General features: G+C 34.4%; 1 protein-coding gene across 1 annotated transcript; it reads left to right on the top strand.

The window, feature by feature from the left end:
• Positions 1-3,988: 3,988 nt before the first annotated feature.
• On the top strand, positions 3,989-7,087 carry LOC113351473. The gene is made up of 5 exons (XM_026595452.1): positions 3,989-4,289; positions 4,573-4,649; positions 4,903-5,038; positions 5,930-6,369; positions 6,467-7,087. Exons 1-5 carry the CDS (start codon positions 3,989-3,991, stop codon positions 7,085-7,087), a joined length of 1,575 nt encoding a protein of 524 aa, XP_026451237.1.
• The last annotated feature ends 8,299 nt before the right edge of the window (positions 7,088-15,386 follow it).

The following is a 15,386-nucleotide window of genomic DNA, read 5'->3' as shown; positions in this document are numbered from 1 at the left end:
TTATTATTACTCATTAAGAAACACTTCATCTCATAGCAGCAAGAAGCATATAAGGATATATTGCTCTTATCACCTTTAGCATGCAATTAATATTCGTATAGAACCATGAATACCAGACACTGTATCACTAGTATTGCACGACGTCTACTAATCTCTCGACACCTAATCATAAGAAGGCTTGACTAGAATCTCCCACGAGTGTAACAGAACATGACTTCCAAAAACAGTGAAGACAGATGCACACATGAACAGCACAAATTCACTTAAAGAGGACGACATACGAACATGAAACTATTCCAAAGCAAATCATGTACAGACTCATATATGATAGTATTCAACACAAATAACGTTCCACTCTTGATGCAAGGACAATTAATTAATTAATTGAGTTCTAGCATGTGATGGATCCAAAGGTATATGATAGGAAGAAGAATAAGAGCATATATATGAAACAGGACTAGCACTTTCAGCACACAAACGGACGAAAACAAAATTCCAATTTATTTCATCATGTTAACATCATCACACAGCGAGTACGAAACCAAATCATCATAATAGCTCAAGGGTTGTACGATGTACCTGTTTCACGGATGATGAAATGTAACTTGGATTTCTAGAACCAACATATGATGCTTCCGCAAACCGAATCTAGCACCGTCTCAATCTTTCTTATGAAAAGTGAATTATTACCGTACTAGAATGCCTAATCCTCTAGGAATCTTCCCCCAAAACTCATGGAAAAGCTCCCCATTTTGTAGCCTCCTCCAACCATCCGGGACCCTAGGATTGAATGCCTACGATCAAACGGTGGAACTCTAAAACCTAAATATTATTACTCATTTTCAAAAATATTATTTTCATTTTTATAAATTCATTGGATATTAATACCAAAAATGCAAAAGATTTCAATTAAGCCTAGAATCTTAGTTGGAAGGAAAGATTTGGGAACAAATGAACCTAATATTTAAAGAAACCTATTTTGAAACAGACCGAGTTCTTTTGAGGCATACTCAACTTTCAGCGGAACCTATATTTTTGTTTAGGTTCGGCTGATAACTTCAAGATTCGACTAATAATTTTTAGCCGAACGTATACCTCAAAACATGTCTGTATGCCTCAAAACAGGATTCTATATAAAGAATGTCGACATTTTTTGGTGGATGTCTAGTCCAAATGCAAATGGCTAGCCTATTGGGAGCAGACGTCCCACTAGTAACGTCCAACTTGGGGATTAATGGACAGGACTCGATGTTTAGCGTTGGTCGCATTTTTGGGAGAAGATACGGACGTCCAACTAGGACTTAGTGGACACAAAACATGGTCACTATATGGACGTCCAACTAAGGACCTTTGATATTAACAAGTGGACTTTCAAAATGTTCGTACTAAGTGGATTTATTTGGGTCACACAGTGCATATACCATTTTACTCTCAAACCATATTTTGGACTCGCGGTGCGTCTGTTGCTGGATTCGGTTCGCGACAATATTTTTAATTTAGACCCAACATTTGTGCGAAATTAGGGTGTTTACTGTCACCAAAGTGATTTCTATTCCGTCTAGAAAGAGCAATCCTTCTATTTTTGCAATTTTTTTTTGAAGAGTTCAAAAGATGCAGAACCATGAACTTCTTAGAGTTCTGAAATTAAGTATTCCATTTAGCATTATCCGATGCCATATCAATTTTAGATCTTCTCTAACCTATACCAATATTATTACGTCTCCAAGTGTGTTCTTTGCAAATAAAACTAATATCTTCAGGACCAATAGAATGAAGCAAAAATTTAACCTATCCAGCACTTGAAGAAGAAGTAAAAGTATTAGAAGTAACAAGATGAATATTCAGATCACTCATTAATATGCATGTCTCGTATTCTTACCTAACTCCTCAATGAAATCCCACTATTTTTTCTTTTTTGAAGGATTATAGTAACCATACATGCATGAAAGAACTCATTCAAGTTGACTTGGATCATCTTGAATTAAAACATGGATCATATTATCTTTATAACCAAGAATTTCACAGCTAAAACAAGGCCACCGAAGGCCTTCTGTCTGAAGAAATCTTACATTAGGAAAATTATATGTCACTAAAAAAGGTTGTAACTTAATTTGTTCAAGTTTAGTTTCAAAATAGTGACAAAAACAGTGGTTTTAACAAACTTTTTAGTTTTGTTTTTGGAAACATGAGAAGCATCATTTGCAGAAACTATTGTAATGTTTTTCCTGATGTTATTGACCTTTCCATAAAAATAAGGTTTCTCATGAGCTTTGAGTAGATAATTAGCATCATCTTTACAAGCCCCTTTAGAATGATTGATGACATAGAAATCGGTACAGATGCCAATGGGTTGTCTTTCATAGAATTTTTTTTGCCTCCGGGTAATTCCTTCATTGGTAATACATTTGACTTCCCTTCTTAGAGGCATTGAAAGGTATATGCTAACACAGACTTTCACAGGGTCACAACCCACCGGAATGTCATCTTTAGGTTCAATTCTTGTGACTTCTCCCATAACCTTCCCCCATCTTGGTAACATAAGCAACGTTCATATGTTCAGGTAATAAATACTTAAGTTGAATCCAAAATTGCTGAAAACCCCAATGTTTTTCAGTGTACATCATTCTTGGTATATAATCATGGACCACTAGTAGGTGTTTATTGATGATCCAAGGCCTTTGTTCAATAACTGTATTCAAGAGATCCCATTTGCTAACCTTGAAGATCATCATATTTGGTTCAACTTTAATAATCTTCATATCTTTTGAAGTCATGAAAGGCCAAGTGAAGCTAATATATTTCTAAACTGATTGGAAATTCATTTTTCCCTCCATAATTACTTTCCCAATAACACTAGCCTCCCAATTAGTTTCTTCTTCCTCTAAGGTGTTACTTTCTTAATGAAAGATCACAACCTCATTAGAGTCGCCAAGATCTAAAAGTAGTCTGCATAAACTTATTGACTAAATCACCCACTTGAACAGAGCTTCCTTCTTCCATATTGTTAGTATTTATATGTTGAAGATGGGACCGAAGGGAGAAGGGGGATGGATTCATGTTAATATGAGTATTAGGGTTCCAAGAAAATGAGTGACATGAATACAAAGATATATTCTGGATATAACTTTGGAAATTAGAGTATCGAGGAAATCTAATTGTATAACAAGTAATATAGCTGGTTGCTGACCAATACATAATAAATAGGAAACTGACTTTCCGTTTACAACTGATATAGTGGAGTTTGAAATTTTTTGAATTGGCAAAAAACGGGATAAAGTTGAACTTTGACTTAACGATTCGAAACAGAGCTGAAACTCATTCCACAGAAAAACACATATCATTACTACCAACACATGAAATTTTTGTAAGCAAAAGCTTGAGAATATACTCAGCAAACGATAAGATCACAACAAATATATAGGCAATCGCGATTAGAGATAGGTGAAACTATAAACACATTATGGAGAAACAAGAATGTTAGAAACTCATGAAGAAAGATGAAATCTTAAGTTTTTATCAACAAGAAAATAGATAAAACCAAAATTTTCCAGCATAAGATTTCAGAAACTTATAAAAAATATTAAAAACATTCTAATGCAATAGACAGAATAAAGTTAATCATGGAGGAACCAAAGAAAAATAACAGAGTAAGGATTAATCAAAGACTTTGAAGAATTTTTTTGTCACTGAGTCGGCATATTTTTGGTCGCTCGATTCGCAGAGAAATTATCCACTATTGATATCTTTTTCTTGACCAACTAGAAGCATAATCTTTGATTTGGAATGTTATTTAGGAAACAAAAGGAGACCCCTGAAGTAATTGAAATTATACAAATTAGTAATAAAAGGTGACCTGAATAAGTCTAAGGAGTTCTTCCAAGCGGATGCAGAGGCGATGGCGGCAGGTATCACAAAATCATCTGAGACCGCATTACATGTTGCTATAAGATCAGGGCACACGGACTTCGTAGAGGAGCTGGTATGAAAAATGTCAGCGAGAGACCTGGAAATTAAAGAAATGAACAATGGTGATACGGCTCTTCACACTGCTGCAATAGCTGGAAATATCCAAGCCGCTCAAGTCATGGTGGAAAAGAACCCGAACTTTCCCCAAATACGTAATAGAAATGGATGGATCCCGCTGTCAAGTGCTGCTTATTGTTCATCATATAAACAAAAGGAGATGATGGAGTATCTTTTGAGTGTCACTAAACATAACAATCGTAGTCCATTCTACGGTCGTGCTGGTGGTGAACTTATTTGCACTATAACTAGAGCAGGCTGCCACGGTAAGGTTTTCAAACTGAATGTTTTTATTCTTACAAATGTCACTAGCTGGCACACCTTATGGTTTGTCGTATCGGTCTGATAAGTATAAGTTGTATATGCATGACATGAAACTAACTAATTGGTCTAGTAAGTGATGAACTCGGGAAAAGTTTATTGTTAAATTCAACGAGAAATGGTTGTTTTCCAGAATTCTTATGTAATTAGACTTTGAGGAAACATAAATTTTACGTACACATACACCAAAAAATGTATCTTGTAACAAAACCATATTTCTTGTCACAGGAATTGCCAAAAAACTGATCGAGGAGTATCCAAATTTGGCAACAGACAAAGATAAACATGGTATTTGTGCATTAGAAGTATTGGCCAAGATGTCATATGCATTTCAAAGTGGAAGCCAACTAACTACATGGAAACACTTCATCTATCCATGTAATCACTCTTCCTGCACGCATTTATTTATCAAGTCACCACAAAAAACTTGATGATCAATTCTATAATGTGACCTCCAAGAGAGGTCATCTTGCCAAGGGCTTGAAAAAGGCTATGCAATTTTTTTTTCTTCGTTTTTCATGTTGTTTTTTTTAATTTTTTTGCACACTAAGAATGTAGATATATGGTGGCACAGATACTGACGTGGACTTGCCTGTATCTCCTCCCATCTCTAGAGAAGGCACTGACCTCCCAACAATCAGAGGAAGAAAATCCACAATGAACAAGTTTCTCTCTTTTACCTACTTTACTGAAGGTATGGACAAACTCTTACAGTAGAACTTTATTAAATTAATCCGTGATAAATTTATAACTTCGTTAAAATAATATCATTTACCAGTCCCGACTTGGGCCATTGTGTTGAATTAATAACCCCGTTAAATTTTTAAGATAATATTTAAACTTCTACTGGGCCCAACTAATATATAAATTATTAATCAGTGCACTACATTATGATATCTTATCAAAATAGGAATCCAAACTCTTTTCTTTCTTGTTCACATTATAACATAGGACTTCATCTCAAATATGTTGTAGTCTCTTACGAAATTTCGGAGTGATTTTGTTATGTTCTTCTTCTTGTTTTAATTATAACATCAAAGTATCTATATTTACACACATATATGCAATATATTATCAATTATTATGCCATAAAGAATTTGAATTGAAATTAACATCTCCATTTACTTGTTATTATTGGAAAACGGTCCACAAACTTATCTTTAAAACTTAATTTTACCTTGTTCATATGTTAATAGCTCATTAATTTATCGATAAATTAATACTTTACTAAATTGATAGGATTTAGCAGTCTTAAAACTACTAATTTATCGAAGTTTTACATGACTTGCTAGCTCCGCTTGATGTTGTTTAGTTATCTACACACTTTGAAAACCGTATAAATGTTTGGTTTTTATTGCAGTGATCCAATCAACGAAAGGTGCGTTGTGGCAAGGTGTAAAACAACTAGGTATATACTATACATTAACAATGTTGCATTAGTTCACATGTATATTAGACTCCTTATTGTCTTCAAGCATATGCTGCTTACAATGCCACAAAAATTAAAATTTTTACAAGAATCCTCTTACCGTTAATAAACTGCTTAGCGTATTTCTCATGTATAACTTGAGTTTGATTTCTCCAGTTCCAGGAAGCAAAAAGGTCTACAAAAAAAAGTTGATGCATAAGCAAGCCTTAGATTTGGTTAAATGCATTTGTGAACAAATCTCTGAAGTTAGTTATTCAGAAATATCGGAAATTCTCACATCGACTAAAATTTTGAGCAAGGCTATAACAAGTGGAACAGTTGAAGTCGTAGCCGAGTGTATCCAAACATTCCCCGATCTAGTTTGGTTTAAAATGAACAAGCTAAATTTGTTTGAGATTGCAATTGAAGAGCGTCATGAAAGAATATTTAATCTTGTGTGTGAGATGGATGAGGTTAAAAAGACGTTTGTTTATTTAAGGGACGAAACATCAGGTAACACTATTCTACATTTGGCTGCCAAGTTAGCACCCCCTGCTCAACTGAATTCAGTATCTTGTGTTGCCCTTCAAATGCAACGAGAGCTGCAATGGTATAAGGTATGTAAATATTGACATATATCTTATATACGGGCTCTAAAAACAATACTGGAGAACCACTTTATTGAAACCACAACTTGTAATTATATTTGTACAGGAGGTAGAAAAGATCTCTTTACCAATAAACAAAGTAATAAGGAACAAGGATGGGAAAATTCCCCAAGCTTTATTCAGAGAGCAGCATAAAGAACTAGTGAGGAAAGGAGGGGATTGGATGAAAGGTACAGCTGAATCATGTATGCTAGTAGCCACTCTTATCGCTACTGTAGTTTCCGCTACTGCTTTCACCGTACCAGGTGGAAATTATGAAAGTGGAAGTAACAACAAAGGAATTCCAATCTTCTTACATGAGGCCTCATTCATGGTGTTCGCTGTAACAGACAGCTTAGCGCTTTTCTCTTCAATTACATCAGTTCGGATGTTCTTATCGATATTAACTTCACGTTTCAGAGAAGAATATTTCCTTGAGTCATTGCCTAGAAGACTGATGATAGGACTTGCAACACTTTTCTTCTCTATAATTACTATCATGGTTGCCTTCAGTGCGACACTAGCTATTGCAATTGGGCCAAAGTTTGGATGGTTTCCAATACCTTTAGCTGTAATGGCTTGCGTGCCTATCACCCTTTTTGCATTCTTACATTTTCATTTGTTCTCCGAGATAGCGTGGTCAACATATCGCCCTGTGCTCTTTCGTAGACATAAGATGCTTTACTAATTTTATTTTGTTCATGTAAAATTGGCGAGTGTTCTGACAAAATTTAAGACATATGATTAGTAGTCACTATGATTCTATCCTATGTTTGGTTGTTTTCATTTTTCTGTTATAGTCCGTCTCTCCTACAATTGTGGACCTTGTGGTTGTAATACCCGTGGGAACTCCGAATAATCATTTATAATAGTGTGATTGTGATATTTGTAATGGTTATATCTGGTGGGTATTTTTTTTACATACTAGGGTTAACTATTGCTTGGATCTGTGATTGTGTCTACCATATTGATTTTATGGGTAGTTTTCTGATCTGATGATTTTAGGCTTTTAGTGATGATCTTCTTCAGGAGAGGTATTACCCCAACTTTGATAGGTATTTTTCTGGACGGTGGAGGACCTCTGATAAGTGGAGTCTGTTATGAGATACTACGTATCTTATACATATCTTTTCTTTAAATGCATATATATTGTATGATGTCATAGTATTGTACGTATCTCTTGTACGTATCTTTTGTATATTTTGTTTCCCCCTTTCCTCGTTGTAATCTTGTATATGTACTATGACTTTGTCATCTAAATAAATACAATGCAATAGAGATTTTTCTCTCAGCCTGTTTAGTTTCCTCTGATGCTCATGTTCTATCATGGCATCAGAGCGAGGTAAGATCTGAAAGGACACCTTCTGCTGCAAACAAACAATCTGCTTAAGCCATCTAGGAATCATTTACTCTTTTTCCTCAACACCTTTTCTTTTACCTTCAGTTATAAACCTTAATCCAATTACTTTTATTTTATCCTATGGACAATCATGTCACGCGAAGATTTTCAACCTATTACTGCAAAACTAGATGGTACTAACTACACGCACTGGTCTTTTCTTATGAAAAGCTTTCTCAAAGGCAAAATCATGTGGAAATACATAGACGTGACAGAAACAAAACCCAAAGCATCTACTTATATCATCAAAGATAAGGAAACAAAAACATCAGCGAGTGATGTTGAAACCTGGGAGATAAATAATCACAAGATTCTGACTTGGATTGGAAACACAATGATTACTTCAATCAGTATGCAGCTTACCAGCTTTGAAGTTGCTAAAGATGCTTGGGACTTTCCTGCAAAAAGGTACACAAAAATTAATTTTGCTCAAAGATACAAACTTGAACAAGATATTCGTTCTATGAAGCAACCACTAGATCAATCGATTTCTGATTTTCATTCTGAGATGTATGTGATTTGGAATCAACTTTCACTTATGGAGCCAAAATGGAAAACTGACTTGGCAATATGGGAGAAATATAGAGAAGATACAAGACTGGTTCAACTCTTGATGGCTCTGCGAGAAGAGTTTGAATCAGTTAGAGGTGCCATTCTTCATCGTTCACCTCTTCCATCTGTAGAAACAGCTTTATCCGAGATGATTACTGAAGCAACACGCAAATGAATCAAGCCAGAGATCTCAGGAGTGTTTGCTATGCCTGCATCTCGTCCAAACTTCAACAATAAGAAGAATAATTTTTCGACACAGCGTGAGTCTTCACAGCTTACTTGTCATAATTGCAAGAAACCTGGTCACATAGAAAGGAACTGTACCTTTCCACCTTCTGCAATACCGCAAGATACTCCTACCACCCAGTGCAACTACTGCAAATAACTTGGACACTCTACTAGAAACTGTACTTCTCCAACCTCCTGGAATATGCGGAGATTAAATGCTAATGGTACAACCAGGTTTAATGGTTCAAGTAGATTCTCTGCTGCACCAGTTCCATATGCTGAATCATTGCCATATGAACCATCTCAATCAACAGTTCCAGTTGATATATCATCACCTAGTCTTGCTGACATACGGGAGATGATTAAACAAGCTCTTATAGTCAGTAACAATACTGCAGCTGCATCTTTCTTCTGTACTCCTTCAGGTATTTTCTCAATTGGATGGTATCCAGACTCTGGAGCATCCAATCATATGACTAATTATTCAAAAGTTTTTGACAATCTTTGTCCAGTTGTTGCTCCTAAGATTCACACTGCTGATGGAACTGTTGTAACTTCCAGTCACATTGGGGTAGTTAGAGATTCAAATAACATTTGTGTACCAGATGTTCTTCTTGTTCCTAAGATTACAATGAATCTCATCTCAATTGGTCAACTATGTGATCAAGGTTTTAACATTATTTTCTCTCCTATTGGTTGTGCTATTCAGGATCTCAAAACAGGGAAGCTAGTTGGGATAGGCCGTAGAGTGGGTCGATTATATCATCTTCAGACTCCATCAAAACTCAGAAATCATGCTGCAGCTTCAACTACTACATCCCACTCCACATCTACTTTCATGTCTTGGCATTCTAGACTAGGTCATGTTTCATTTTCTCGTCTTTCATATATGGTCAATAAAGGTCTACTAGGAGATACACAAGTAGACAAAGAACCTAGTTGCATCTCTTGTAAACTGGCGAAACAATCAACACTTTCTTTTAATGCAAGACTTCAAAAACTAATGAACCTTTTGCTCTTATTCACTCTGATATTTGGGGTAAATCTCCAGTAATGTCTAAAGGAGGTGCATTTTACTGTGTGATTTTCATTGATGATTATTCTCGATATACTTGGGTTTATCTGTTTAGTTCAAGAACAGAATTTCTTAACTTGTATGTAACCTTTTCAACTATGGTCAAAACTCAGTTTGGTAAAACTATCAAAATCTTTCGTGCTGACCAAGGAGGTGAATATATATCCACTCCCTTCAAAGATTTTCTCAAAACTCAAGGCACTTTATTACAACTATCTTGTACAGAAACTCCAGAGAAAAACGGAGTTGCAGAACGCAAACATCATCATATTATTGAAACAGCTAGGACTCAACTAGTTTCTGCATCAGTTCCATCCAATTTATGGGGAGAGTAAGTCCTTACAGCAGTTTATACCATCAACCGTGTTCCAACAACCATCATTGGAGGTATTTCTCCTTATGAATGTCTTTATGGTAAGAAACCTGATTACTTTGAGCTTAAAATCTTTGGTTCAATGTGTTTTGTTCTCCTTCCTGAGCGTGAACGCAATAAGCTTACTTAAAAGAATGTTCTCTGTGTGTTTCTTGGATATGGTATTGAACAAAAGGGATATCGCTGCTATGATCCTGTCAATAGAAAACTTCGAGTATCTAGACATGTAACTTTCTGGGAAAAGGTTCCATTTTAGTCTCTTCCAAACAGTAAATCCTCCTTTTTTGAGAACTTCGTATTCACTGATCCTTTTTCTAGTGAAGTTAGCACAAATATATCTCTAATGCCTGTGTATAGTATTGAAATGTCTCACACACATATGATACTCATCAGATTCCAGCTGTGTCCGACTACTCAATGCCTCCACCTAACAATGTTGCCTTGTAAAGAGAGCCTGATTCTCAAGATGATACATTGCCACCTCGCAATCGAAGGCCTCCAGCTAAGTACTCTGACTATCATTGCTCATTTATGTCTATTTATGAACCATGAAACTACAGAGAAGATGCAGCTATACCAGATTGGCAGGATTTGATGACAGATAAGTTGACCGCACATAAAGAAGCTGGTACATGGGAAATGGTAGATCTTCCCCTTGGAAAATATGTTGTTGTAAGAAAATGGGTATACAAAGTCAAAACCAAGTCATACAGAAGTCTTAAACGATGCAAATCTCGTGTTGTTGCTCAGGGCTATACACAAGAATATGGCATAGACTATGAGGAAACATTTGCTCATGTTGCACGCATGGTAACTGTTTGTACACTCATTGCAGTTGCAGCTGTTCGACAGTGGGATCTTCATCAAATGGACGTGAAAAATGCATTTCTTAATGGGGAATTGATAGAAGAAGTCTACATGCGTCCTCCTCCTGGATTAGATCATGCTCCAAATAAAGTGTATAAACTTCGTCGAGCTCTCTATGGACTGAAACAAGCACCCCGTGCTTGGTTTAAAAGATTCAGTAGTGCAATTCTTGAATATGGATTTAAACAGAGTTACTATGATTCAACAATATTTACACGATCATCAAACAAAGGTATTGTTATCCTACTATTGTACGTAGATGATATGGTTATCACTGGCAGTGACATTGAAGGCATAAGAAATCTTAAAAATCATCTAAGTACATGCTTCCAAATTAAGGATCTAGGGACACTCATTTATTTTCTTGGTATTGAGGTGAGAAAATCAACTGATGGTTATTTCGTTTCTCAAGCTAAATATGAATCTGAAATCATAGCATGCTCTGGAATTATTGATGCTAAAATTACAGACACTCCACTTGAAGTGAATGTCAGACGTGGTCCTTCATATGGAATGCCTTTATCCAATCCAACATTATACCGACAATTGGTAGGGAGTCCAAACTACTTAACCATTACTCGACCTGATATAAGTCATGCAGTTCATATTGTAAGCCAATTCATGGAAGCTCCTCGTTCTACTCATTATGATGTTGTTCTCAGAATACCTTGTTATCTCATGGGAAACTTATATCAGGGTTGCAGTTCTCATCCACATCTAAACTTGTTCTTAGAGCATACTCAGATTCAGATTGGGCAGGAAATGTTACAGATAGGAGATCCATTACAGGGTATTGTTTGTTCTTGGGAGACTCTCTTATATCTTGGAGAATTAAGAAGTAGATTGTTGTATCTCGTTCAAGTGCTGAAGCAGAATATCGAGCTCTAGCTCATACTACTTCTGAGATCATATGGCTTCGATGGTTACTCGACGACATGAGAGTTGTCATTTCTACGCCTTTACCTCTATTTTGTGACAACAAAGCTGCAATTCAAATTACTCATAATGACGTTTTTCATGAAAGAACTAAGCATATATAGATTGACTGTCATTTTACAAGGCATCAATTTAAGCGTGGAACAATTATTCTTCCTCACGTAAGCTCAGAATTTCAATTGGCGGATTTATTCACCAAGACACATCCTGCTCCTCGACTAAAGTTTTTTCTTTCCAGACTCAAGATGAGTTCAGCATCATATTGAGTCTGAGGGGGGTGTTATGAGATATTGTGTATCTTATACATATCTTCTCTTTAACTACATATATATTGTATGATGTCAAAGTATTGTACGTATCTTTTGTATATTTTGTTTCCCCTTTTTATCGTTGTAATCATGTATATGTACTATGACTTTGTCATCTAAAGAAATACAATGCAATAGAGATCTTTCTCTCATCCTGTTTATTTTCCTTTGATGCTCATGTTCTATCAGAGTCTACACGGCGTGCGAAAAATGGATCAACTTTAGCTCTTTAGCATCTCTCCTTGTGGAGGAGGGTATTTCAGTTCAATAAGAAAAAATGTTCTACCGAGTTTGATCATGCATCACGACCAACTCTCTCGTATAGAGTTGCTGGTGTTACTGTCACAGTTCAACGGCCCGGTCACTGTTCTTTGAATCTAGTTTAGGGATTGTAGAAACTACCATATAATCCTAGAATAATATAATAAAGTGAATTTGGTCTTGTTGACCTAGTCAACTGTCTGTTTGGACCTTTTTTAAAATATATATTACTGTTTGGCCCAAGAAATTATTATTTGGTCATGGGATGGACAATACCACGCGGGATGACGCCACCAATGATATAATTATCCTTTTGGGAACACACACACACACACACATATATATATATATATATATATATATATATATATATATATATATATATATATATATATATATATATATATATATATATATATATGTATATGTATATATATACTCAATTATTAAGAGAGAAATGAATCATTTTCAAATTTGTTTTCTCTCTCCTCATTTTTTTAGATCTACTTTCTCTCTGTTTTATCTTCTTTTGTTGATAAAGTCGATGAGGAAGATGGCGATGATGATGACGACGACGATGATGAAAATAATTCTTCTTCTTCTTCTTCTTTCGTTTTTTCTAGGTTTTTTGATGAAGAAGATAAAGTAGATCTGTGACGGAGATGATAAAGACGATGAACATTTACGTTTCTCTAATATGTTGTTCTTAGATTTCAAATGAGCTTTAAATTTTTATGGATTTTTGTTGTGTGTTCATGTTAAAGAATGAACTCTATTTTAGATCTTGAATTATTAGGTATTCACTCGAAATAATGAATTCTATTCTAGGTTTGAATTAGTTTGTTTTTGATAGGTGTTCATTTTGACAAATGAACTCTGATTTTTGTTCATAATAATGAACTTTGATTGGGTGTTCATTTGAAAGAATGAACTATGTTTTCGGATTTGATTTAGTTTTGGTTTGGTTAGGTGTCCATTCGAAAGAGTGAACTCTGTTTTTTGTTCATAATAATGAAATTTTTGTTGTGTGTTCATTTTTAAGAATGAACTCGAATCTATGTAAAGCATTACCAAACACCTGATAGTTCATCAAACATAATGAACTCCTACAAGAAAATAATTAGGAAGTTTAGAGTTCATCATAGAAAATGAACTCAAATAATTATGGAAGTAGAAAAGTTGCGGAAATTAATGCTAAAATAGTACGAAAGGATATTTTTTGTCCATTTTATATTTTCAAATAATTATGGACCAAATAGGAAACGCCTTTGCCTGCTGGACCAAACAGTCTCGGGACCACCTAAAAAGGATTAGACGATAATTTTTCTTTTCAGGATTCTGGTTACGAGATTATGTTTCTAAATCTCTTAGAGTTACTTTTGTTTGTTTGTTTTCTATACTCTAACTTCAGGGTTCTCTCTGTTTTTTTATTAAAAAAATAAGTAAATAAAATATAATATTGTGGTAGAGTTGTTTGGTTAATAATAGTTCAAAATTTATCACCAATTAAGTTTTGATGAACGATATCCAACAGTGCAAGGTTATTACTTTTTGTTGTAGAATTCGTAAAAGGATCATTTTCAATGAACTATTTACTTGATCAAGTGATATAGTGAGACGTATTAGTTTTTAAACCCAACTAGTTTTGAGGTCTATACCTTTTATTTGGGGCTTATTATTTTCTTCCACCAACCTAGAGAAGGGGATATGGGATGTCTAAATTGTATTAAAATACTAAACTAGATGACTGTTGTGGGCCTGCACTAAAAAGAGATGATAATAGGAAGAGAGTATACCTGTTGTTGCCGGTGATCGGATATATTCGTTGGATATACCATATTGTCATTAACTGAATTCAATTCACCATAATCACAGGTCTTAGTAAATAACACCATGGCCTTGTTTGGTAAATTTATGATTATTTATTTATGATTATAGCTAATCATAAATTGATAAATGATTTTGATATTATCATTTTAAAAATAAATTTTTCCAAACACTTGTTTCAGATAATTGATTATCTTAGAATGATGATCTCAAAAAGGAGAGGAAAAAACAATGACCTAAGATATTTTTTTAGTCGTATGTTGTTTTTTTGTCTCTCTCTTGATAGTTTAGAGAAAATAAGAATAAAAAATTCAATTTGAGTTCTTTAGAAAAAATAATTGATTATAATAAATTTTCAAAACAACTTTTTCCTCTTTATGGAAATAATGGATTTTTTCAATTATGATTAAAATAAACAATTATTATAATTGTTACCAAACGCATATAAAATCCATTATAATCTGCATAATGGATTATAAGCTGATAATTCATTAAAACAATGGTTACCAAACAATCCCATACCTTTCAATTTCAATTTCATTTTTAGTTAGTCTTTTTAGAGAAAATCTAGTTGTTTCCTTTTTGTGCCAGTGTTTGATGAAACCTAGCATTTTGAATCACTTGATTCACCTCTCTAAGACAAAGAAACATATGGGTTTTTAAGCTCCTGGATGAAGGCAAAAGAATTGGAAATAAGAGAAAGTGAATAGTATGGGCAATTTTTGGGTATGGGCCCATCTCGACCCATAACTTCATCTTCTTCACCCCAGATTCTGCAAAACTCTGTATTTTTTTTTTGATTGATTCTCGGTTTTTTAATATAGCGATTAAATAACTTGTAATCAGTGAGCAAAAAAGATATCGTCAGTAAATTGGGTATAATTAAGTTCATTACTTGTAAGAAATTGGGTAAAAATTCATTGTGATTAGGTAGATTTGATGAAATTATAAAAGAAAATTGATAATCATCATCATCTAGGATTTCTGATATATTTCAATCAAATTTTCAGTTGTTACATATTGTTTTGAGTAAGTTTAACGAAATTGATAAAAATCATAACATGGAAGTTTGAATTAGAATGAAAAATGGAGAAAATGGATTCCAAATTGATCAAATTTTGATGAAATAATAATAAAAAAAAAATTGGATGCCAAAAAAAG

The sequence above is a fragment of the Papaver somniferum genome, chromosome 2, assembly GCF_003573695.1.
Source record: "Papaver somniferum cultivar HN1 chromosome 2, ASM357369v1, whole genome shotgun sequence".
Classification (NCBI taxonomy): Eukaryota; Viridiplantae; Streptophyta; class Magnoliopsida; order Ranunculales; family Papaveraceae; genus Papaver; species Papaver somniferum.
Note: the sequence above shows the minus strand (reverse complement) of the source record. Positions and strands in the feature narration are given on the sequence as shown.

Excerpts from the sequence above, each read along its gene's own strand:
- LOC113351473 (XM_026595452.1), top strand. The coding sequence starts at position 3,989 with ATGTCAGCGAGAGACCTGGAAATTAAAGAAATGAACAATGGTGATACG. Across the intron at positions 4,650-4,902 it reads ATGGTATTTGTGCATTAGAA|ATATATGGTGGCACAGATAC; the intron begins GTATTGGCCAAG and ends CTAAGAATGTAG. Across the intron at positions 6,370-6,466 it reads GAGAGCTGCAATGGTATAAG|GAGGTAGAAAAGATCTCTTT; the intron begins GTATGTAAATAT and ends ATATTTGTACAG.